Source organism: Loxodonta africana, chromosome 2 (genome assembly GCF_030014295.1).
Source record: "Loxodonta africana isolate mLoxAfr1 chromosome 2, mLoxAfr1.hap2, whole genome shotgun sequence".
In the NCBI taxonomy this organism is placed as follows: Eukaryota; Metazoa; Chordata; class Mammalia; order Proboscidea; family Elephantidae; genus Loxodonta; species Loxodonta africana.
The window spans coordinates 70050474-70077749 of NC_087343.1; the positions used below are offsets into that span (position 1 = coordinate 70050474).

At 33.6% G+C, this 27276-nt stretch overlaps 1 protein-coding gene across 3 annotated transcripts in view; it reads right to left on the bottom strand.

The window, feature by feature from the left end:
- Positions 1–4738: 4738 nt before the first annotated feature.
- Positions 4739–27276, bottom strand: part of CENPK (centromere protein K) — a 52255-nt gene continuing 29717 nt past the window's right edge. The window contains exons 5-11 of one of the 3 annotated variants that reach the window (XR_010318623.1): positions 25405–25451; positions 19486–19568; positions 18890–18988; positions 18419–18545; positions 15700–15753; positions 9980–12658; positions 4747–9931 (exon numbers count right to left, since the gene is read on the bottom strand). Coding sequence is in view for 2 of the 3 variants with exons in the window: in XM_003408063.4 (XP_003408111.2) it covers positions 12500–12658; positions 15700–15753; positions 18419–18545; positions 18890–18988; positions 19486–19568; positions 25405–25451 (569 nt within the window). In the remaining variant the exon portion in view is untranslated. Of the gene's footprint in view, positions 12659–15699; positions 15754–18418; positions 18546–18889; positions 18989–19485; positions 19569–25404; positions 25452–27276 lie in introns of all 3 variants that reach the window. The other 2 variants (XM_064272605.1, XM_003408063.4) reach the window with 2 other exon arrangements.

Here is a 27276-nt window from a genome sequence, read left to right on the forward strand (position 1 = left end):
GTGTAATCCACACTGAAGATGTGGTCTTTGATGTTCATCAATAAGCACTTCAAGTCTTCTTCCCTTGCAGCAAGCAATGTTGTGTCATCTGCATATCTCAGGTTGTTAATGACTCTTCCTCCAATCCTGATGCCCCATTCTTCTTCATAAAGTCCAGCTTCTCAGATTATTTGCTCAGCATAGAGATTGGGTAGGTATGATTAAAAGATACAACATGACACTCTTCTTTCCTGTCTTTAAATCATACAGTATCCCCTTGTTCTGTTCAACTGACTGCCTCCTGATCCATGTACAGATTTCTCATGAGCACATTAAGTGTTCTGGAATTCCCATTCTTTGCAATGTGATCCATAATTTGTTATAATTCACATAGTCGAATGCCTTTGCATAGTCAATAAAACACAGGTAAACATCTTTCTGGTATTCTCTGCTTTCAGCCAGGATCCCTTTGACATCAGGTATGATATCCCTGGTTTCACATTCCAATCACCAGCGTCCTGATTGCATGTCTGATCAATTTCAGACTGCAGAAGTTGGCAAAAATCTTCAATTTCTTCATCTTTGGAATTAGCAGTTGGTGCATAAATTTGAATAATAGTCAAATTAACTGGTTTTCCTTGTAGGCGTGTGGATACTATTCTATCACTGACAGCATTGCACTTCAGGATATGAAATGTTCTTTTAGACGATGAATGCAACACCATTCCTCTTCAAGTTGTCATTCTTGGCATAGTAAACCATATGGTTGTCTGATTCAAAATGGCCAATACCAGTCCATTTCAGCTCATTAATGCCTAGGATATCAATTTTTATGCGTTCCATTTCATTTTTTTTTATTATTTTTTTAAAATAATTTTTATTGAGCTTTAAGTGAATGTTTACAAATCAAGTCAGTCACACATAAGCTTATATACACCTTACTCCATACTCCCACTTATTCTCCCCCTAATGAGTCAGCACTTCCAGTCTCTCCTTTTGTGACAATTTTGCCAGTTTCTAACCCTCTCTACCCTCCTATCTCCCCTCCAGACAGGAGATGCCAACACAGTCTCAAGTGTCCACCTGATACAAGTAGCTCACTCTTCATCAGCATCTCTTTCCAACCCATTGTCCAGTCTCTTCCATGTCTGATGAGTTGTCTTCAGGAATGGTTCCTGTCCTGGGCCAACAGAAGGTTTGGGGACCATGACCGCTGGGATTCCTCTAGCCTCAGTCAGACCATTAAGTCTGGTCTTTTTATGAGAATTTGGGGTCTGTATCCCACTGATCTCCTGCTCCCTCAGGGGTTCTCCATTGTGCTCCCTGTCAGGGCAGTCATCGGAGGTGGCTGGGCACCATCTAGTTCTTCTGGTCTCAGGATGATGTAAGTCTCTGGTTCATGGGGCCCTTTCTGTCTCTTGGGCTCATAGTTATCGTGTGACTTTGGTGTTCTTCATTCTCCTTTGATCCAAGTGGGTTGAGACCAATTGATGCATCTTAGATGGCCACTTGTTAGCATTTAAGACCCCAGAAGCCACACTTCAAAGTGGGATGCAGAATGTTTTCATAATAGAATTATTTTGCCAATTGACTTAGAAGTCCCCTTAAGCCATAGTCCCCAAACCCCCACCCTTGTTCCGCTGACCTTTGAAGCATTCAGTTTATCCCAGAAACTTCTTTGCTTTTGGTCCAGTCCAGTTGAGCTGACCTTCTGTGTATTTTGTCCTTCCCTTCACCTAAAGTAGTTCTTATCTACTAACTAATCAGTAAATAACCCTCTCCCACCCTCCCTCCCTCCCCCCTCCATAACCAGAAAAGTATGTGTTCTTCTCAGTTTATGCTATTTCTCAAGATCTTATAATAGTGGTCTTATACAATATTTGTCCTTTTGCCTCTGACTAATTTCACTCAGCATAATGCCTTCCAGGTTCCTCCATGTTATGAAATGTTTCACAGATTCGTCACTGTTCTTTATCGATGCGTAATATTCCATTGTGTGAATGTACCATAATTTATTTAACCATTCATCCGTTGATGGACACCTTGGTTGCTTCTAGCTTTTTGCTATTATAAACAGGGCTGCAATAAACACGGGTGTGCAGATATCTGTTCATGTAAAGGCTCTTATTTCTCTAGGGTATATTCCAAGGAGTGGGATTTCTGGGTTGTATGATAGTTCTATTTCTAACTTTTTAAGAAAACGCCAGATAGATTTCCAAAGTGGTTGTACCATTTTACATTCCCACCAGCAGTGTATAAGAGTTCCAATCTCTCTGCAGCCTCTCCAACATTTATTATTTTGTGTTTTTTGGATAAATGCCAGCCTTGTTGGAGTGAGATGGAATCTCATCGTAGTTTTGATTTGCATTTCTCTAATGGCTAATGATCGAGAGCATTTTCTCATGTATCTGTTAGCTGCCTGAATATCTTCTTTAGTGAAGTGTGTGTTCATATCCTTTGCCCACTTCTTGATTGGGTTGTTTGTCTTTTTGTCGTTGAGTTTTAACAGAATCGTATAGATTTTAGAGGTCAGGCGCTGGGCGGAGATGTCATAGCTGAAAATTCTTTCTCAATCTGTAGGTGGTCTTTTTACTCTTTTGGTGAAGTCTTTAGATGAGCATAGGTGTTCCATTTCATTTTTGATGATTTTCAATTTCCTAGATTCATACTTCATACATTGCACATTCTGATTAGTGGATGTTTGCAGCTATTTCTTCTCATTTTGAGTCACGCCACATCAGCAAATGAAGGTCTCGAAAGCTTGACTCCATCCATCTCATTAAGGTCGACTCTACTTTGAGGAGGCAGCTCTTCCCCAGTCATCTTTTGAGTACCTTCCAACTTGAGGGGCTCATCTTCTGGCACTATATCAGACAATGTTCCACTGCTATTCATAAGGTTTCACTGGCTAATTCTTTTCAGAAGTAGGCCGCTGAGTCCTTCTGCCTAGTCTGTCTTAGTCTGGAGGCTCAGCTGAAACCTGTCCGCCATGGGTGACCCTGCTGGTATTTGAATACTGTCGCATAGCTTCCATCATCACAGCAACATGCAAGCCCCCACAGTACGAGAAACTGACCTGCACATAGGGGATAGAGGCTTTATAGTATATTTTAATACCTAAGAGGGCAAGTCTCCCCTTATAGTTTGTCTTTTTGCTGTCATTCTTTTAAGTTGTTTTTTTCAAATAAATTTTAGTATTGACCTGTCTAACTCCATAAAAGTGTTTGTTGGTATTCTTATTGGGATAAATTAATAAACTAATTCAGGGAGAACTGTCAAATATATGTTGAATTGTCCTACACAAGAACAAGGGATGTCTTTCCATTTTTTCAAGTTAACTTTTCTGTCTTCAGGGAGAGTTTTATATTTTCCTCAAATAGGTTTTGTACATTTCTGGTTAAATTCCCAAGTATTTGATCATTTTTATTGCTGTTGTTTTTCTTTACCATTATGTTCACTATCTACTGTTTGTGTTTACAAAAGCTATTGATTTTGTATGTTAATTCACTGAATTATTTTATTGTTTTAGTTTTATTATTTCTCTGGTGTTTTCCTGGTATACTATCACACTTTCTTCAAATAGAGGTAGTTTTCTTTTTTATCATTCTGTTGCCTCAAATCGATTTGTCTAATTACACTGGCTAAAGTCTTTAGTACAATGTTGACTAGTAGTGGAGACAGTATACATCCTTGCCTTGTTCTGGATCTTAGTGGAAACGCTTCTAGTGATTCTCCACTAAATAAGATACTGGCTTTAGTATTAAGCCATATATGCGTGCATGTACACACACACACACAAATATACATATGGGGAGAGAGAGGGACCCTAGGTGGTGCAAACATTTAACATACTCAGTTGCTAAGTGAAAGGTTGGAGATTTGAGTCCACCTAGAGGCGCCCTAGAAAAAAGACCTGCTGATCGACTTCAGGAAAATCAGCCATTGAAAAACGCTATACAGCACAATTCTATTCCGGCACACATAGGATAACCATGAATTAGAATCAACTCAATGGCAAATGGTATATATAATGATATCCAGCACCCGTCTGTCAGTTTACCACACTGTGGTGGCTTGTGCGTTGCTATGATGCTGGAAGTTATGCGACCAGTATTTCAAATACCTGCAGGGTCACCTATGGTGGGCAGGTTTCAGTGGAGTTCACAGACTATGACAGATTAGGAAGAAATACCTAGCAATGTACTTCCAAAAGTCAGTCAATGAAAACCCTACGGATCACAACAGAGCATTCTGCAGTATACTGCTGGAAGATGAGCACCCCAGATTGGAAGGCGCTACAATAGCTGCAAGTAGCCCTGGTGGTGCAAAGGTTAGGCATTTGGCTGCTGACCAAAAGATCAGTGGTTCCAACCCACCAGCAGATCCATGGGAGAAAAGACCTGGCAGTCTGCTCCTTCAAAAATTATAGCCTAGGAAACACTACGGTACCCTATGCGGTCATTATGATTCGTAATCAATTAGATGGCACACAGCAACAATTGCTGCAACAATGGACTCAAACATACCAGTGATCACAAAGACGGTGAAGGTGTTTTGTTCTGTTATACACAGAGTTGCTATGAGTCACAGCAAACTCAACAGCAAATAACAACATATATAAATATATGGGGCAGTTCTCTGTCTTATAGGATCGCTGAGTCAGAATCGACTCGACGGCAATGGGTTTGGTTTGGTTACATACATATATAAAATCATGTTAAGACAATATTTTGCAGTTCCTATATTCTTATTTTATCATAAATATATGTTAAATTTTGACAAAGTCTTTTTTAGCATCTATGGAGACGATCACATAATTTTTACCTTATATTTATTAGTATTGTGTTTAATAATGGATTTTCTAATATTGAACCTTCTTTGCATTCCTAGAATAAATATCCCTTGGTCATGGTACATTATTTTCTTAATGTGGTGTTGGATTTTGTTTGCTAATGTTTTATAATTTTCCCATCCATATTTACAAATGATATTGATCTATGATTTTCTTAGTACTGTCTTTACCTGATTTAGGAGACAGTGTTACAGTTGCTTTATAAATTAGGGAGTTTTCCTTCATTTTCAATGCTCTGGAATAATTTATAAAGCAGTGTGACTGTCTGGTCTTTGAATGTGTGGTAGAATTACCCTTTGAAATCATCGGAGCCTGGTGTGTTTCTGTGGGGTAATTCCTTCATAACTGTCTCTATTTCTTCTATGGAAATTGTTCAGTTTAAGCTTTCAAACTCAGATGGTGTAAATTCTGGTAATCTGTTATTCCCTAGAAAATTATCCTTTTCATTTAATTTTCAAATTTATTTGCATAGAGTTCTGCAAAATAGTATGACTTTAAAATTTTTTCTTGTTTCAATGGCTATCCCTACGTTGTCATTTTTATTTACTAATTAGGTCTATGGGTTTTTATCTCTCTTCCTCATTAATTTCTGCTTTTATCTTCATTATTTCCTTCTTTGTACTTGGTTTGGTTTTGGTACACTTTGTAGATTTTTTTCTAGTTTTTTGAGCTGGGAACTTAATTCATTCTTATTTGTTCACTTTTATCGATAAAAGTATTTACTGCAGTGAATTTTCCTCTGATCGACACTTTAGATCCTTTTCATAGATTCTGATATGGTGTTTTGTCAATACATTGTTTGTAAATCCTATAATTTGTATTTTCTCCTTCACCAAGGAATTTTTAAATAGGAGGGTTTTTAATTTCCAAATGGAAGGGCCTTTCTGCTTTCTGTTAGTAATTTCTAGTTTTAATGTTTGTAATCAATGTTTGTAATAATTCTAATTTACTGAATTACTAATGTTTTATGACATAAAACATGATTGATTTTTGTGAATGTACTGTAGGACTCATGTATTCTCTATTCTTATGATGGAAAGCTTGATATATATCCATAATATCTACCATGTTGATGTGTTGCTTAGTTCTCCTTATTTTTTGTCCATTTAATCTGTCTTGTAACAAGACTGGTGTGTTGAACTCTGCTATTGAGTTTCTGTGTCTCCTTGCATCTCCTGTAGTTTTTGCTTCCCACAGGTGGTTACTGTGTTACATAGTACATAAATATTCTTATCTTCATTGTGGATTGTAGCTTTTAGCATAAAAAGTATCCTTGTCAATTTTATCCATTTCAGCTTGCATCTTACTTTGTTTGGTATGACGTTTTCTATCCCCGCTATTTTCATTTGCTTCATAAGCTTTTTTTTTTTTTCTCTTTGTTTTTCACCTTTCCAAATCACTGTTTTAGGTGTTTAGACTCCAGTTCAGTTTTGCTTTGTGAGTTAAGCCCCATTCTCATTGTTTTGACTAATAGGTTTGGTCTAGAATAGGAGGACCCTGAACATCCCTGTACGCTCTTGCTGAGTAAAGAACTATAAGGCTTACCCATCCCCTGATACTGAATAGTTTCTAAGGCCAAGTCACATAGGCAAGCATGACTATCTGGTCTTCTGGTCTTAAGGAAACCACAGTGTGACTACTACATAAATGCTTCCTCCCCAATAATTGGCCTGGCTTGTTTGATGCTTGCTAAAAAGGTGCTGAGTCTTCTTTGGTCCTGGCTTTCTTATCTGTGGCAAAACCCACTGCATGTGTAACCTCCATCTGTGCCCATCATGTTGCTCAATGGGACTTGGAGTTTGCAGTGCTGTAACAACTGTCTTGCTCCGATTTATTAAATCTTATCTACTTTCAGCACTTACAAAGCTGTGACAGGTATACTCCTTGCCATCCTCTGAGGTTGGAGTTCTTCCCAGACATCATCATATTTTATAATTATGTGCATTTTTTATACTTGCTATGTCTCTCTATGAAATACGTATTTCCTGTTCTTTTATTGAAAAATTTTCTGGTATCTGGGAAGGTTTGCATTTTGGTTCTAGTGATTACTTTTTTTACTTATACTTTTTCTCTTATTTGACTTTTTACTATCTGGTTTACCAGCTTTTGTTTGGTGTCCTTGTAACACTAACCTAGTGTCTATATGACAAGCTTTTCCTATTTTGCTTTCTCCCTTTCCTCATTTTAAAGAATTATAATTTGTCACAATATATAGCATTTGTACATTTAGTCCTCCATGGTCATACTCACCTTTGATTTAGTTTTTATATGTATGCTTGTATGTTTTTAAAAGCTCCCCATCAGTCCTTTTGCTGAATTTTACAATCATCATTTAGTTTGATAAAGCTCATCCTGTAAAATTCCCCAAGAAGAGTTGTTGGATATAGAATTCTTGTATATTGTAAACTGTTTTTCTAAAACTTTGATATTTGAAGGGTAACTTGGTTGGGTAGAATACCTTTAGTTCATGTGTTCCTTAAGTTTAAAGAAAAAACAAAAATTGCTCAATTGCTGCCTTGTTTTGTATGTTGGTTTTGAAAAGTCTGACACAAATCTAATTCTTTTGTTTTAGTAAGTTATTTGATCTTTTATTTTTACCAGGAAGCTTTGCAGATATTTTTCTTTGAAATCTGTTTTACTACAATATGTACTGGAATTGATAATTATGGGTATAGCCTCCCATTTATCCACTGAGTCCTTTCGAGGTATAAGTTCAGGTATTTTTCTATTTCTTGATTATAATTTTAAATATTAGTTCTTTTCTATTGTTTTCTTTCTCAGGAACTCCAATAATACAGATATTACCCCTTTTTTGCCTGACTTCCATTTCCACTGTTTCTAACTCTTCTACTTCTTTACGTCTTTTTCATACTCTTCGTTGTTTTCCTGCCTTTTTAATGCCTCTTATAATTTTTTATTTGAGTCTACTCTCTATTGGACATCTTGTAATTCACTCTGTATTTCTGAGATAATTTGTCTTTGTCTTCCATGTCATTCCTGAATTTAATCTTTTATTTTCTCCATTTGTTCTTAGTGTTAAATTTCTAATTCAATGTGGGTTTTCAAATCCTCAAATGCTTTCTTGAATACATTTAATTGTATTTGGAGTGTAGAACTACATTTTCTTCTGTTTAATGGTTGAAGAGGAGGGATTTTCTTCAGCTGATTTGTGTGAAATTTCAGTTCCTAATTTCTTGTTATTATTTGATGTGGATTTTACTTTCTTCTTGTTCTCTTTCATAATATTATAGTGTTTTACATGATTCCTAGTTTAATGGCACCCTTCTCTACCAGTCTAGCAAACTCCTGGCACCTTACAGGGTTTCTAGTTTTTGCTGTGGTCACATTTAATGCTTTTTTATTTCTCCTCCTTTCAGTATTGCTACATCTACCTTATATTTGTAAGTACTCTATTTAATGTTGATATCTCACCATCCCTTAACAGTGACAATGGATACAGATGCATTAGGAAGAAGTCCTGGCTTACAGAAACAAGTCAAAACTCGCTAGAAAAGCATTATATGGCTCTCCAAGACCTCACTTTCTGCATCCCTCATTATACAAAATAAAGAAGAAATTGATATATTATGTGACGCAGACAAAAAGCTGCAGGAGTTCAGGGAAGGTGAAAGAAAATCAGAGTAATCAGGGAAGGTTCCAGAGAGATTAGGGACACAGGGCTTTAAAAATAAGTATATTTTGAACAGAGAGAGGAAAGAGAGATGTACGTTCTAATTGAAGGCTAAGCAATGGTGGCAACCATAAGCATAGCAACCTCATGGTTCAAAGAAGTCATTATGATTAGAACCAAAGGTATTTATTAAGGAAGAGTGGAAAATAAGGAGGTACAAGTAGGTCTGGACTATGTTATACCAACTTGGCTTCTGGTACACAGAACAGGGTTGATTATATTTGAGAGTAAGCCAGGTACAGAGGACAAAATTCTAAAACAGTGTTGCTCATTGTATGTATCCTAACTCATGGCACTGGAAGGGATTTTTACTTTGATATTTGTTCTTAACTTAAAAGCAACAATCTTGACTAATTCTGGATGAAAATATCCCTCTGTATTTAAGGCCCCTTTTGAAATGATACAGATGAATGTCCATAAACTAAATTATATTCTCTTTAGATAATTCATAATCCTATTATTTGACAGTGAATGTGGCCTAGTAGTCCACAGTACAATTAATACAGGACACAGAGACTTAACGTTTTAGGCATGTTTTTTAACAGACAGCAGGAACGGCAAAAACCAAGAAAACAAAATTACTAAGACTCAAGATTCTTCTCTCTCCATCTTTATAATAGGTACCCCAACCAGTTACCAACTAGAAATGAATTTAGTACTTCTTTGAGTGATAATGATCAAACAAAAAAAAAAAAACAAACTTATTACAGGTCATTAACCAAAGCATTCAAGAGAAAGTAAGCATTTTCCTCCCATCACATTATGTTAGTAAACTTGGGCATATGAATTATCCATGACTCTTTCACATATTCCTGCCAGCACTCTTGCTCTGATTTCTACATGCCCCAAGTATATATGGAAATGGGTAACAAACGTTGCTTCTTGTATTGTGTCAAAGAATAGAGCACTTCTGTGGTTGGAACAATCTTTTATTATTTAGAAAAATTAAGGGACAATTTGAAAATTAAGTTAAACCAAAATTATCTTTCCAAAAAATAAATACAGTTGAACTAAACCAAACCCACTGCCCTTGAGTTGATTCCGACTCATAGTGACCCTTTAGGACAGAGTAGAGCTATCCCATAGGGTTTCCAAGGAGTGGCTGGTAGATTTGAAAGGCTGACTTTTTGGTTAGCAGCCATGCTCTTAACCACTGAGCCACTAAATTATGTTGTTATACTAAAGACTGCATTAACACTAAACTAAAAATTGTGATGTAGAAATTTTACACGGGGATAGTGAGCAGATTTGTAAGAATTCACCATCATGTAAGTTGGTTCTGTGATTAGTACAAAGCAAGATGCGTTACAATGGATGTTATTCCACTCTGGACACAGTCAAACAGTAGGACATAGGACAGCATGATCATATTATATGAAAAATACTAGCATGTATCAAACACTAGTTACCTCATGATAAGTGAGATCCAGATTGGAAATGTGGTCAAAAAATGTTACCTCATGATAAGTGAGATCCAGATTGGAAATGTGGTCAAAGGAGGCTTTAAATTTATTTATACTGTCATAATTTTTCAAAAAAGAATACATTCATGCAGCACATGTGTAATTAAAAATTAATTAAAGATTAAAAGCTCTACATACTGTAAAAAGGGAAATGCAACTCAAACTAGGTTGAAAGACAAACAACTAGAAAAAAATACTAAAAATAAGCTAATAGCATATAATTTTCACTTTACTAATTGATGTCATTTCTGAGTCAACATGTTGTACAATGTAACAATAATCATAAAGTATTTGGTATGTTGCATTTGACAACTGGCAGCATATTGATAAATACATAGAAACTTTTAGGAAAAAACACTTTATAGATAAGTCTATGAGTGGGCACTGCTAGCATAAAAATTATATATTTTTAATGTTTTGACTAATAAACACTAAAAAGGCAATAGGTCATTTCATTTACTATTTCTGATGCAGTTATTATTAGTAGTTGTTATTAATAATCATTAAGTTGAAATTTCAGAAAATTAAGTTGAGGTAAGAAGTTGTATAGAATTGAAAAATATAACTCTTGGTAAATGCAACAAAAAAGTAAACTAAAAGCAAACTAAATAACAAAAAAGTAAACTAAGGAAAATAAGGATACAGGAATGTTAATATAGATGTCAAATAAATAAAACACAGGATAAGACTTAACAGGGTCTTATTCAACTAGGTTGAATTTCCAACTAAACAGAGATTTAGTTTCCCCAAATCAATATAGTCCTACGTATTAATAACAAAGTTAAATATATCTGTGATAGACTAAAATAAATTTATGTTCTTATTAAATTTCTGTTTTATATTACTATCACCATCTGGTATGGGAAATCTAGAATATGGTATTATTTTTAGATATTTTGCATTATCATGTTTTGAGAGTCAATAATATAAAAACAAATTCTAAATCTAAATAAATTTCACTGATTTTCTTAAATCAATAAAAACTGAAGACAGATATAGTTTCTTAGCACTGGAAACATTTTCTCAAACATACTCAAAACCACAAAAGGCTTTAAGAGTTCTAAGTTTAGATGGGCTACAAATCAAGACTAACTAATTCTACTATAATTTACTTTGTTTATATCTAAGATCAAAAGTGGGCAAGCAATCTTTCTATGTAAGAAGACTAGGTTAATGAATTAAAGTAGGATACAATCGTAGTTCCTTTACAGCCTTTTACAAGATAAACCTGTTGCCGTCAATTCCGACTCATATCGACCCCACAGGGCAGGGTAGAACCGCTCCATCGGGTTTCCAAGGCTGAAATCTTCATGGAAGCAGACTGCCACGTCTTTCTCCTGTGGGGTGGCTGGTGGGTTCAAACCACTGACCCTCTGGTTAGCAGCTAAGCACTTTAACCACTGCATCACCAGCACTCCTTTTATACAAGATCCTGTAAAAAAACTATCTTAATAAGTAGATTTACCAGTAAAACATAAAGACTTGCTAGATAAATCACCAAGCTGTTTACTGCCGTTATCCATTCTTTTCTGTAATTTGGAACACAGAGGAGTTCCCTGGCTTTGAAGAATTATTGTCAGGCTCACACTACCATAACTACATCTTGCCTCTTGTAACTTCAAGAAATAGAACTTACTCATTCTTTGAACTCCCAACAGGAGTATTCTAAGAAGGTACTTTACATGTCATCTTCCCCTAAAAGGACTCAATCCTGAATGAGTTCTATAGTAGCTTAATTTCTCTATTTGTGAAAAAGTCTTCTGTGAATAAAAATATGGTGCCATATCACTAAAAAGAGTCTTTAGATGAGAGAATTTTATTTACAGAAAATTCACAAAGGATTAACAAAATGTTATAAACACAATTTTGTTGGTGATAATTAGCAGAATCGAGTGGTTAAATATATAATATCACTTAGTAAATAATATACATTAAAATATATTTTGCTAGCTTTGTCCATTGGTTTTTTGATGTTCCAATTTTTAACAAATCTACAAATAAGGCAGTATAAATGAAACAGATTTGTTAAATATTTTAAAAGTATTCTACCTTCTATGTCAAATACTACTTGAACTTTAAAACCATCTGCAAATTAAACAACCTTTCCATTAGATTTCCTATACACAAAGGAGTTAAGTACCAAATGGAATTCAAAATGCATAAGAAACTTAAAAATTTATGAAGAATTACATTAGCAATATCACAAATTAACAAAGAATCTTTCAAAGAATATTGTGTGAGATAAGGTGCATTAAATGTTTTATAGCAGTTAAGTATAGAATAATTTTTATCTGCATTTTTGTCCACACAGTTTAAAACACAGAAGCACTGACTGAATGAGAAAGGACAATTTTAAAATGAACAGGTAACAGCAGGTGTCATTTAAGGATATAAGGAAGATGGACTATGTACTTTGATTTGCAAATAACATTTTTTATCCAAATAGTCCTCAGTGTTTCCATCATCCTTGAATGACAAGGTATTTTAAGACTGCATGAAAAGGATTACATCCTTTTACTGATGAAAGGCTTCTAATCTTATTCGGTTTGGATCTTCTGAATGTCTCAAGGCAATTCCGTTACGCAGCAGCAGCTCAATATAAGGTGGCCAAAAGGAATCACTAATTTTGACATACGGATCATGCGGAACATCAAATAATCTATTTATAAGAATCTAGGAAAAAATATTCAAAACATACTTTACTTGGGAAAAAGTTGATACAGCTATAATAAAACATTAATAAAGTTTTTCACCAAAAGATGTTGATCTCCTTTCTCCTTGAACAGTTGTTTAAATCATAATACTTATGTACTAACTTAAATAATTGATTTCCCTTTTTTAAAGACTACAGATATTTGTGGGGGAAAAAAATCTTTAAAATGTATCGCTCCATCTTAACTTTGAAAACTCTTCCTAAAAACTGGTTTAAAAAATATTTGTAATTCTCCCACTTAAGATGAACAATTTCTTTAGAAGTTTAGTTATAATCACTTCTAAAAAAATAAAAATACAAAACTTAAAAAAAAATCAATTAAGTACTCAAGAAAATGCAAAAAAATTCAAAAGAAAGTAAGTACATATTCTTTAATATTTGGGGAAAAGAAATTACCTAAAAATAAGAAAAAGTTGAGAGGTTGCAACCACAAATTGAGAAGTTTTGACTATCTGTATTAAAATTATATAGGCTCGGAATCTCTGTACAGCTAGTACTGAGTTTCTGTTTATAAAGATGGAAATTACAGTAACAGATGTTGGTGATGGTTGCACAATATGATTGACGTAATTTTTTTCATTGAATTATACAAGTGAAAAATGTTGAATTGGCCAATGTGTTACCTACACTTCTTACAACAATAAAAAAAAAAAAAAAAAAACTATACAGTGGCATTTCCCAAGCTGCATTCCATAGAATGTCTCCCTAAAAGATGTTCTTAGCTCTTGAAAAGCAGGTTCTGTAGTCAAATAAACTTGAGAAAGATTGTTAATGCGCACTGAGAATCACTCTTTCCTAAATGCATTGGCATTAGGATATTTTTTTCATTGAACACATATTTACAACTCTTTGAACACTAATATTCTATGAAACACAAGGAAAAAATACTAAATGTACTCCAATTACTGGTCTACCTCCCCAGCTACCTCCCAGTGCCTTCAGAAATTACAAAATCAGGACTTGAAAGAATTAAGGGGTTCCTTTTTTTTTTTTCAGGGCTAATTGGTGGCAGATCATGAATTATACTCCATATCTCTGAACTGCTAACTGAAAGATACAATTATTTTAAGAAACACAGAAAAGTAAAAACATCTTACAAATATAAAGTGCCATAAAAAAAAAAAGAAATGAAAAAAAAAAATTTCAAGCTCTAATCCCAATCATATTTCATATTAATATCAATAGCTCTATTCTTAAAGTAACATTTTCATCTATCATTAACTTTAGCTATATTAAGCCCTACCACCTGGGAAAAAAAGCTTTGGCCTCATTTCTTTCAGGTATCGTGATTAAGAATTACATTTTAAATCTATTTTAAAGCAATACTTATTATAATATAATTTAACATCTTTCTAGTTTTCTATTTCTAATTTTAATTATATTAATTGAACTTACAGAAAATGTTAGAAATAGTCAAATACTAAAATCCAAATCTAAAATAAACATTTACATTGTTTTAGTTTTCACTGAACTGCAGTTTAAATTTTGTTATGATCAATAATATAAGCCTAGGAGACAAAACTGGTTTGTAATTCTAAGTTTTGTATGGTATCACATAATATACTGTTAAAAAATTATACACGTATTTCAGTTAACATCTGTCAATATTTGTCACATAAATAAAACCTTTATTAAAAAAAATTTAAATCATCCATAAAAAACAGTAGTCTTATAATTTCAGTACAAACTAGAGTACCCAGCAGCACGTTAAAAGGTTTTAATCATAATACATATTTGTATTTTACTTTTCAAAACAATAACATTCTGTATTTAAGGTATTCTGAGGCACCAAAACTAGTTTGTTGAACAAAAAAAGAGACTTTAGTACTCAATGCATAAAACTACGATGAAACTTGTTTTCTGAAATCACTCTTTTAATCTTAACAGTGATTTTAAAAAAAAGGCATGCTAATTGCTAAATATCCTGTTTTTCATAGACTATTTTATCCTCCACTCTGCCCAATTTGCCTTGGGTGGCTGTATCAGGATCTTCTAAAGTACTAAACAGGTTTGATAATTTGTTCGAAGTTCAAAAATATTTTTTAAAACAGGTTAGTGCTATCTGTAAAAGAAAGTGAATGTAAAGCAGATAAAGTTAAAATTACTCAGCCCTTACAATATGAAAAATGACCTGATGTTATTTAAAGAACAATTGTGCACAAATTCTTAAAATTTTGTAGAAAGAATCCTTAAGCTCACTTCTATATTTTAAATAGAGTGCAAATGCCAACTAAACATTGCATCAAGTAACAGTATAGGATTTTACCATGTAAATACTAAATAATCTCATAAAAACATTTAAAAAAGTATTTACCTATAAAAAAATCTTGGGAATATGATTAAGGATTAGATTTTAATTTCAAATTCTTTTAAAAAACAATATTTTTTCTAATACTGTAAGAAATTAATTTTGTACTAATGATAAATTATTATAAATATATTTATAAAAAATTGATGTATACCTTAAGGTCTAAAACAGTATTTTTTCTTTTTTGAGGCTGTGTGTGCAGTTCCTGGTGGTGCAAATGGTTAATACGCTCAAAACCAAACCTGTTGCCATCGAGTCAAATCCAATTCATAATGTCCCTATAGGACAGAGTAGAACTGCCCTGTAGGGATTCCAAAGCTGTAATCTTTATGGAAGCAGACTGCCACATCTTTCTCTCACGGAGTGGGTGGTGGGTTTGAACTGCCAACCTTTTGGTTAGAAGCCAAGTGCTTAACCACTGAACCATCTGAGCTCCTTTAATGTGCTCAGCCTCCAACCAAACAATGGTGGTTCAAGTCCACTTAGAGGCACTTGAGAATAAAGGACTGCTGATCTACGTCCAAAAAATCAGCCATTGAAGACCCTATGGAGTCCAATGCTACTCCGACACACATGGAGTCTCCATGAGTCAGAATCAACTCCACAGCAACTGGAAACTGGTCTAATTGTTCACAAATTACTAATTAAGAAAGATGTTCAAGACAGAAGAATTAAACCTCACAGAACACTTACCTCTAACATTTCATGCAGTGTTACCAGCTGTGCAGTTGGTTCTTGAATGTTTTTCTTTGAGAGAAATGTGAATAGAAAAATTAACATTTCAACTCTGCCAATGACAGAGTATTAGACTGTATTTCTTACAAGATTTAAAAAATTGACATTTCTTAAATGTAATGGCACAAGACTGTAATGCATTGAATTGTGTTCCCCAAAATACATGTTGAAATTCTAACCCCTGTACCTATAAATATGACTCCGGAAATAAAGGTTTCCTTTTGTTATGGTAATGAGGTCATACCAGAGTAGGGAAGGTTCTAAACCTAATCATTTCTGAGTTATAAAAAGGGCACACATTGGGGGAGGCAACGCCAAAGAATGCCAAGGAAAACCAAGGACTGACAGCAGTCAACCAGAAACTAGAGAGAGACCCATGAAGGAATCGACATGGCTAAGACCTTGATTTGGACTTTCAGATTCCATAAGGATAAGAAAATAAATTTCTGTTCTTTAGAGCAACCCACTCATATATGCTTTGTTATGGCAGCATTAGGTAACTAAAACAAAAGTATACTAAAATCAAACACTCATAATTAGATGATTTAAGAAGAATTCTGAAAGTAAACAATCTGATTGTACTTAACTGTAAAAATAAAAAATGAAGTTGAAACAACTTGTATGACAATAAAAACTTTTATAATTAGTAGGAGATACAATTGAAACTATCCATAAACATACAATACATAAATAACATTATACATATTAGATATAATTAGATAACAGAAAGTCTAGCGTGTGAACCCCTCAACAAAAATTTCCCAAATGACATCCCAAACTATTGATATAGTTTCAGGAGAGGGAACATTGTTCACCTTTCTACAGCTGATGACAGTTTCTGATATTAAGTCCACTCACTGAACTGATTCCTTTTTCTTGGGATAACAGAGAATAAATCTACCACATTTTACGTGAATAACGTGCACTATATGCTTTTTGCCAAGTGTGCAACTTTTTCCTGCATTATTTTCCTGTGTGTGGTATGTGCATTATATGTGTGTGTGTGTTATTTATAAAAATGTAGTATTCCAGTTCCACCCAAGAGTTCTTCAAATATTTGACAATGGCTATTATGAGCCCCAAATCTTCTCTTCTTCATATTATCATTAGTTCCTTCAAAAAATTTTCATATGCCATAGATTTGAGGTCCCTCAATATCATTGTTGTTCACTGAATGTGCTCTAATTTGTGTTTTTTTTTTTTTTTTTTTTTAATCCAGTCTCTACAATGATCTAGGTGATTCAACCGCAAAAGCGGAAAAGGAAGACACATCTATATTTGTAAATACTGGTGTTCTATTCATTAATTTTAAGACTGCATTAGTTTCTAGGCATCTATTTCAACTTGTTGACTTCTGAGGATACTATCATCTAAGATGAGTCTTTTTCACATATCTAGCTAAAATACATCTCCCTCATTCTTTTAATGTTTTAAACTCAAGAGAGATATTCTATGTATTTCTACTAAATATCATCTTATTTTATTTGGCCTGGTTTCTGGCCAGCTGAAAAATTAGTCCTGACTCTGTCTTCTAATATATTTACTATCTAGCCCTTTTAGTTTTATATCAGTTGCAAATTTTGATAACCATGCCTTCTATTTCTTCATCTAAACTAATGTTAATTAAGCAACACACTTTAAATAACTCATGAGTCCAATAAGATATCACAAAGCAAATTAGAAAATATTTTTACCTCAAAGATAATGAAATTACAACATATCAAAATTTGTAGAATGCAGATATAGCAGTGATTAGAGGGTAATTTATACATTTAAATGGATATATTAGAGAATATTAAAAGTCTAAAATTAGTAATCAAGCTTCTAACCCAAGAAGCTAAAAAAAGAATAAATTAAATTCAAAGATATAATAAAATAGAAAATGGATGAATAATAGAGAAAACTAAAATTGATTCTTTGAAAGGATTGATAAAATTGATAACTCCAAGAAAGACTGATTTTAAAAAGACAGAAAATACAAATTATAAATATCAGGCATGATAAAGGAAAGATCACTTATGAACATACAGGCATTAAAAAAATAAGCGTGCTCTATAGAATTTTGAGACACAAGATTTTTATGTTTCACTATGTTTCATTATGTTTCACTAGGAGACAGACGTATCAGGATCTCTTAAAAAAGACTGAAAATAACTATTCTAGGCAATTTTGTCATGCAATGTCCATACTTTTACTCACAGACCAGTAAAACTGAGATTCCAGGAAGAGAACCGTTATAGATAGGGAAAAGTTGCAGCTGTGAAATAGGTGCATATGAAAATAGAAGATCCGAACTGGAAAAACTATCTTTCAAAAAGCTGACTTAGTTCACCAAATAGCTAGGTTTAATTTATATAAATCTTGAGTTTCAATGACCAAAATGCATGAGTTAAATAAGGCTTAAACATTTTATTTTACAGAATTCTTAAATATATTCCCCATATTTCTCATTTTACAACCAAAAAATATATTTAATCTCATTTTATTGAACAATTGATTCTAATTTTTCAATAAGAATTATAATGTGATCATGGAATATTTCTATACACGTATCTACATGTGTATATCTTAGATCTGTACAGTAACAATAAAAAATTTATCAGAAAGTTCCCTTTTGAAACTACCTAAAACAATTTCAAATAGGAATATCTGCAAGAATATCTACGCTAAAACTTACCTTTTTCTTTTTAACTTCTCCATCAGGCAGAGGAAAATGGTCTTCAAGAAAATCACCCAAGGTAAACAAAAGCTTCTCCTTATATTCTTTTATATTAACCATTTTAGTTTTCAGCTCATTAAAGATTCTAGTAGATTAAAAAAAATTGAGAACCATTTAGCTGACAATATACATATGTACATGTAACTGGTTACTCATAAAGTTGATCAAAAACTTCGTTCAAACTTCACTGCTTAACCAAATAACTAGCTTTATGAAATAATACATTCTATTATTTAACATAAAGGCAAACTAAAAGCACAATCAAGTCAAATCATTGAAAAAACACTGTGCAATTTGTAACTAGCAAAAGTTAGGGCAAGACTCATGATTCCTGGTAACATTTACCTTCTTTCCAACCATGTATTTCTTGTAATGTAAAAATGAAAATACTTTTCCCTATTTTAAAAACCTAGAACACAAAATTAATACCTTGATTCAGAAAATGGTACAACCTGGTTTTTCAGTTCATTGTATACTCTATTAAGAGATTCCAGTATCTGTTCTTGTTCATCCAACCACTGTTGCTCCCTTTAAACATTGAGAAGAAAAAAAAAGCCAAATAAAACATTAATCGCCAATTCAACATTTATCAGTGATTAATGGTATCCCTATGGAAACCCTGGTGGTGTAGTGGTTAGGCGCTATGGCTGCTAACCAAAAGATCAGCAGTTTGAATCTACCAGGTGCTCCTTGGAAACCCTATATGGCAGTTCTACTCTGTCCCATACTGTTGCTATGAGTCAGGATTGACTAGATGGCACTAACCACTACCACCACCCAATGGTATCTATAACATAAACAAAGGAGCCACGGTGATGCAGTGGTTAAAGCACTTGGCTGCTCTAACCAAAAGGTTGGCAGTTCAAAACCATCCACCAGCTGCTCCATGGGAGACAGATGTGGCAATCTGCTTCCATAGACATCACAGCCTTGGAAATCTCATGGGGCAGTTCTACTCTGTCCTATAGGGTTTCTATGAGTTGGAATTGACTCAATGGCACTGGGTTTTTATTACATAAATATACCTTTTCAAGTCTTCCTTTAACTTTTCATTCTTTGACTGCATAGTAGACAGTACCATTTCCAGATCATGTCTCAATTTTTGGAACTGGAACAAAATTAATTAATTATTTAGTTTTTAATGCTATGAACAGTGATAGTTCTGATTTATACTGAAATTTACATGTTGGTCTAGGATCAGTACTTCAGTTCAGAAATCAATAGCTAACAAGTGTAGCAGAAAGCTTTTGAAAAGGCAAATATATATAGCAGGTGCTATTTTTTTAAACATTTCATGGTTACACGCAAAAAATAAAAGGAGTTTTGAGTAATATATTTTAATTTCACAATAAAAGGCAAATTAATGGTGAGTTTTCAGTAGTCAGATACATTAGGTCTCTTTTCTAAGGAGACTACATAAAAACAGACACAAATGAAAATTACTCATTCAACAAATACTTATCAGTTACAGACTACCAGACATTGCTGAATGTTAAACAAATTACTTCAGAAAGAACACATCAGATAGAAAGCTAGACCCAGAAATAAACAAATAAGAATAAAGAGCACTGCAAATGGTAAAAATGCAGATAATTTTTTTTTTTTTTTAAGTTTTTGTCTTATTTTTAACCTCTTTAAAAGATAACTGGATGTCTAGGGAAAACAGTAGTAATGAATAATGGAGTTTATAACTTACAAAGAAGCAAATTATATCACAGCAATTGCACAAAGGTTGAAACAAAGGAAATGAAGGTATAATCAGTTTCTTACATTACATTGAAAGTAGTGTATTGTTTGAAGGTAATCAGTGATGACTCTCAGATGTGTACTACGAACCCTAAAACTAAAAACCAAACCCGTTGGTGTTGAGTCAATTCCAACTCACAGTGACCCTACGGGACAGAGTAGAGCTGCCCTACTGGGTTTCCAAGAAGAGCCAGTGGATTTGAACTGCTAACCTTTTGGTTAGCAGCTGAGCTCTTAATCACTGTGCCAACAGGGTTCCATAAACCCTAGAGCATCCACAAAAAGAATGAAATAAAGAGGAATAACTAATAAGTCAAGAATGGAAATAAAATGGATTAATTTATAAAATTACAAAATTAATCCAAGAAAGTGGGAAAACTGGACAGAAAATAGGTAGAATAACTACAAAAGAAAAATCAAGAGTGTAGATTTAAACCCAATCATATTGATGTTACATTAAATATAAATGGCCTAAGAAGGGAATTAAATTAGAAATCTATAACAGAAAGGTATCTGGAAAAACTTGTAAATATTTGCGTACTAAAAAACACACTTCTAAATAATCCATTGGTCAAAGAAGCAACCAACAGGGAAGTTATTATGAACTAAATGAATGTAAAAACATAAACATTTTTGGAATGAGATAAAAGCAGTAGTCAGAGAATTTGTAGCACTAACACCTATATTAGGAAAAAAAAAAAAAAGCTCTCAAAGTAATGACCTAAGCTCCCACCATAAGAAACTAGAAAAACAGTAAATGCAAGTAAGCTGAATAAAAAACCATAATAGTAGAGAACAGAAATCAATGAAATAGAAAACAAACAAAATAAAAATAGAGAAAAATCAGTAAAACCAACCACTGGTTCTTTGAGAAGATCAATAAAATTAGCCAGGCTCATTACGAATATCAGTTGTGAGAGAGATAAGATTACTACAGACATTTTAAATGGTAACAAAGGGAATGTTATGAACCCTTTTATGCAAATAACAAATTAGATGAGATGGACAAATTCTTTGAAAGAAACAGACTACCAATGCTCATTCAAAGAAAAACAGACTAGCCATAAAGAAATTGAACTTATAGTTAAAAACCTTCCCACAAAGAAAACTCCAAGCCTAGATAGCTTCACTTCAAGGAATAAACAATAACGATTGTATTCAAACTCTTGTGAAGAGGAAAAAATACTTCTCAACTCACTCTAAGAGGCTGATATTATCCTGATATCAAAGTCTGGCAAAGGCATTATGACAAAAGAAAACCGCAGACCAATAACCTCCATGAACATAGATCAAATGCTTTTAATGAAATTTTAGCAAATTAAATTCAGAAAAAATTTTTTTAAAAAAAGGTTAACACATTACAGCAAAGTGGGGTTTAGACCAGGAATACACAGTTAATTAAATTATCTGAAATCAATTTAAAAATCAATCAATGTAATGCATCAAATCGACAAACTAAAAAAGAAAAAAAACGTTTGATTATCTCAATGAATTCAGAAAGAACAAGTCACAAAATTCAATATTAAGTCATGATTAAAAGACTCTGTAAATTGGACTAGAAGGAGATTTCCTCAACCTGATTAAGTGTATGTATGGAAAACCTACTATTAACATCACACTTAATGATAGTAAGAGCTTTTCTGAGTCCTGTGAGTTTATTTAGCAAATCAACAAGCCTGAAGGCAGACACTCCTGACACAATTGATGTCATAAGTGGGATTCACCATATGGACCCTGACCCACTGAAATGTACCAAAAGCATTTTTTGGGAAAAGAAAGATGACAGGGTGGAAAGATGAACTTTTGAGGCCTGATGGCTACTGAGTCATCCATGATATGAGGCAGCAGCTGCACTGTGATCAGTTACAGAAGGTAAGTTGCCAATGGAATTTAGAAATGATCGACTCAACTGCTGTGAAGTTCGTTCACTGGATACATAAGAAAATGCAATAAACGAGCTGTTATTTTTACCTGTAATAGCTAAAAGAAAGTAGAGGAGAGTTGTTGGGGTGGATTTTGACACAGCACCAAGCTCTCAGATTTTGGCCAGTCTAGAATCAGGGCCACTACCAAACATGAAAATTATGCTGAATTATTATGCCATGGGTCATTTTTAATTCATTATGTTGGAAATTTGTTGGACCTTTTCCGTACGGAGAATCATATCTTTCGTTATTGAAAAATGCTTGAAAAATAATTGAATTATTACTTATTTCTTCCCTTCCATTTTTGCTATTCTGGAATTCCTACTGGTCACATTCTGTACTTCTTCATTGATACTTTAATTCTATTTTCTATTTTTACAATTTTCCTTTCTTTTTTTCCTTCATGATCTACTGTCCAGAAGATTTACAAGACTATAATTACCAACTTTTTCTTTTTTTTTTAATTCAGCTATCACAATGTCATTCTTAAGGGCTCTTCTTATTCTCTGAATGCTCCTTTTAAAAAATAACAGCTTTACCAAACACCTCGCAGGTATCTACTCATCTGGAGCAACACAGAAAGAAGGAAACAAATGACTCAGAAAAGAAACTAGTCTACAGGACCAATTGCCTACACAGACCATGGCCTCACCTATTCAGAGACCATAAAAACTGAACGGTGCCCAGCTACTACTACCAACCATTCTGACTGGGGCCACAAAAGATGGTGCCAGATAGAATGGGAAAAAACTGCAGAACAAAATTTTAATTCTTAAAAAAAAAAAGGCCATACTACTGGACCAGAAGAGATTAGGGGAACCTGCAAGACTATCATCCTAAGATACCCCTTAAACTTTGAACTGAAACTACTGTCAGAGGTCACCTTTCAGCTAAATAACAGATTGGCTCGTAATATAAACAATAGCACCTGTGAATACTGTGCCCTTTTTAAATTAAAAAAATCTTTATGAAATCAAGTGGTCAACATTTACCCTAAAGCAAAAGAGGATGGTCAGAGGGGGCAGAGAAGCAAGAATAATGGAAACAGAACAACCAGAATGGAAATGAGAATGTTGACACAACATGGAAAATGTAAACAATGACACTGAACAGTATGTATAGAAATTGTTAAATGGGAACCTAATTTGCTGAGTAAACTTTCACTAAAAACTGAATATTAAAAAATAAAAATAAAAAATAACAGCTTTATTGAGATATAATCCACATACTATACAATTTACTCATTTAAAGTATATAATTCAATGCTTTTTAGTATATTCACAGAGTTATGCAACCATCAGCACAATCAATTTTAGAACATAAAAGAAACCCTGTTAGTAGTACCCATTAGCAGTCACTCCTCATCTTCTCTCCAAACTCCTTCCTCCGCGACTTCTAGCCCTAGGTAATTAGTAATCTACTTTCTGTCTCTATAGATTTACCTACTATGGACATTTCATATAAATGTTATCACACAATATGTGGTCTTTTGTGACTGGCTGGTTTCACTTAGCAAACTGCTTTCAAGTTTCATCCATGTTGTAGCACATTTTCAGTACTCTAATTCTTTTTATTTTTGAATAATATTCCATTGTATGGATATACTATATGTTTTTAATCCATTATTCAGTTGATAGACAATTGGATTGCTTCCTCTTTGGCTATTATGAAAAATGCTATGAACATTCATGTACAAATTTTCGTGTGGACACGTGTTTTTATTTCTCTTGGGTATATATTTAGGAGTGAAACTGCTGGTTATTATAGTAACGCTATGTTTTCCTTTTCAAGAACTGCTAGACTGTTTTCTAAAGTGGCTGCACCATTTTACATTCCCATCAACAGTCTATGAGGATTCCAATTTCTCCACATCCTCACCAATACTTGTTATTTTCTGTATTTTTGATTATAGACATCCTAGTGGGTGTAAAGTGATCTTTTTTTCTATTGGCATTCTGCTGTTTTGTGGACTCAAATTTTTTATCACTCTGAAGACATTATTTATTCATATTTTCTTTTGTTCCCTAAATTCTCTCTATTTCCTTAAGTCTTTGTTCAATTGTTTTGGTTTTCTGCCTTTCCATTTGGAAGCATTTCTCAAATACCTTGTGATCTTTGGCTGGCCATTCATATTTAAAACTCAAAAACCTCCTGAAAAGTCTGTGTTTATGAATGGGCCTTTTGGACGTGCAGCTACCCTGCTTTCTCACAGGGAACCCCCAAATATTAATTATAGATCTTGTCTCTTGGGCTATTTAGTTTCTCCAGGGAAGATTAGTTATCCCCTGTCTGAATCTATGTTTACACCAGACTGTAGCTCTGGAGGAAACCCTGGTGGTGTAGTGGTTAAGTGCTATGGCTGCTAACTAAAAGGTCAGCAGTTCGAATCCATCAGGTGCTCCTTGGAAACCCTATTGGGCAGTTCTACTCTGTCCTATAGGGTTGCTATGAGTCGGAATCAACTCGATGGCAAAGGGTTTGGTAGCTCTGGAGATAGGGCAGGAAAAAGAGCTTGTAGTTCCACCACTCAAAATGAATACATTACACAATCTTTCTTATTTTAGACCTGTATGCCCCTATTAAACACCCAACTTGGTGTCCCTGAGTCCAGAGCCTCACGCTCTTCAGGCGTGTGGGTAAAGAGTAAAGTGCCTAAATTATGAAAGAGAGAGTGATCTGGAAAGGTGTCATAGCTCTATATTCTGATTTTAAAGGACGTTCCTTATTTTTAGCTCCGCGCTTGAACAATGAGTTGTATAGTACCAGGCTGTTTCAAATCCCAAGCCTTTCTTTAATTCTACAGGGCAGATAATTTCCTTTCATACTATTTCTGTCTCGAGGCACAGAGATAATTATCTCTTTCCACGCTCCACACTTGTTAACTTCTTTCCTTTTGTCCTCTCTCCCACAATTTGACCCTATGGATTTATGCTTTTAAAAATGCTTTTATTAACATTTGTGTTAAATTTTGAAATGATATGTATGTGTTTAGCCATTTAGCAATGTTTAATTTTTTTTTATTATGAAAAGAGCTTAATCAACTGAATATTAGTTATGAGAGTAAGGTTTGCATATTGAACACTAACTTTAGCAATAGTTTTGATTTAAAAAATGATTTCAAAATTCAAATCTGTTAAAATATTTAGTGCAATTAAAACAGCAATTTTAAAAATATAGTTTTAAAGAGATTTAGTTGTATTTCTTATTAATTTACCTATAACTATTTTAGTTATAAATTATTTGGAGTCACTACCAATTCATTAAATGACTTACCTTTTCTTTTGCTAATGTTGCTAGAACATCTTCATTCAGGGGTGTAACTACAGAAACAAAAACAAACCAAATTTATATATATGCTTACTATTCAAAAATCAAGAATTCTGTGGTTTTCTAAAATACCCCTCTTCCTTTACGTTTACATATTATACAATTTTTTATGAGATGTGTGCAGTTTTTACAAAATTATTTTTATTTAACATCTTTACATATATAGCCAGCTACGTATAATTTTACATACATGTGATTACATTTATGCATTTTTGTGTCTTTTTTATTTTGTTTCTCCAGCCTCCCAAAAGCAAAGTTAACTATCTATAGTATCCTTCAAATATTTTCTCTATAGTCATATGATCCTATATATACATATATACGGAAACCCTGATGGTGTCATGGTTAAGAGCTATGACTGCTAAGCAAAAGTTCGGCAGTTCAAATTCACCAGGCACAGCTGAATATTATTTTTTTGTGTTGGGGTACCATAGTTAGTCAACCAGTTTTTTGACTGATAGACATTTAGGTTGTTCTAATCTTTTGTTCATGCAGACAATGCTACAATGAATAGACTTATCAATATATTACTTTGATTATCACCAGTGTATTCTGGAGATTGATTCCTATAAGGGTGTTTGGTGGATCAAAGGGTAAATGCATATGTAATATTGCTAGATATTGCCAAATTACCTTCCACAGGGGTTGTACACTTATGCATTTTCATCAGCAATGTATGAGTACCTGTTTTCCCACAACTAGTCTAATGGAATATGTTTCCAATTTTTGGGTTTTTGCTAATCTGATTGATAAGAAATTGTATCTCAGAGAAATTTTAATTGGTATTTCTCTTATTAGGATCATCTCTATGGGCACACCTTGTCCTCATATCACTGAACATACAGGCTATTTGACAAGTACCCATCTAGCTTAGGGTCACCAGTCCCACAGCCTGCTACACTGGAAAGAATTTTTTTTAAAACCTTTATCTTTTTAGGACCTACAATGTTGTATTTGTTGAAATGCTTACATGAATGAATGTTGAAATGATACTCTTGGTCACACTGGCCAAGAGGGAGATTTTTTTTAAATCTTTGTATTTTTAGAGTATTGCATTTATTGAAATTTTTTAGTTACCATCTTGGAGGTGCCTATAAACATTTCCAATACAGGACCTACGAAGTACATATAGGAAGCTCCTTTCTGTTGCCAGGCACTCTAGAAAAGCAGATGGCTTTGAAAATTTTTAGTAGCATGTCATTTGAGAAATTTCAAATAGCTTGTCATTAGAAAAGGTAAGCTTTTCTAAGAATAAGGATTGAACACATTTAATTTTGCTAAGCAAAATTAAAATATCAGTTTATACTCATCAGACTGACAAAAAATATCTTTTTAATATCTTTTACTATATCTTATTCATTGCTTATAGAAATGTTTTTAGTAAGGAATATGCATCTTCTATTAAAATTCAAAATAGCACATTTCCTTCCATCAAATTGCATTTCTGTGAAACTGTCCCATAAAGATAAAATCACCAAAATATAAAGGCTTTTTTTTTTTTTAAGAATATAACATCGCTCTGATGTTGACTTTTCTTGCTTCCTCTTTCACTTATAAGGACCCTTGTGATTATACTGGGCCCACTCAGATGATCCAGTATAATCTCCCCAAGGTCAGCTGATTAGCAAACTTTATTTTATTTGCAACCTTAATCCCAGGATGTTTACTGGATTATTGTTTGTTGTGGCTAAAAATTTGACACAAAGCTAATGCTTAGTCAATATGGAAATCAATACATTATGCTATATTCATACTGTGGAATATTATGTAGTCATTTAAAATAAAATTATGAATTAGAGCTATACCAGATAAATAGAA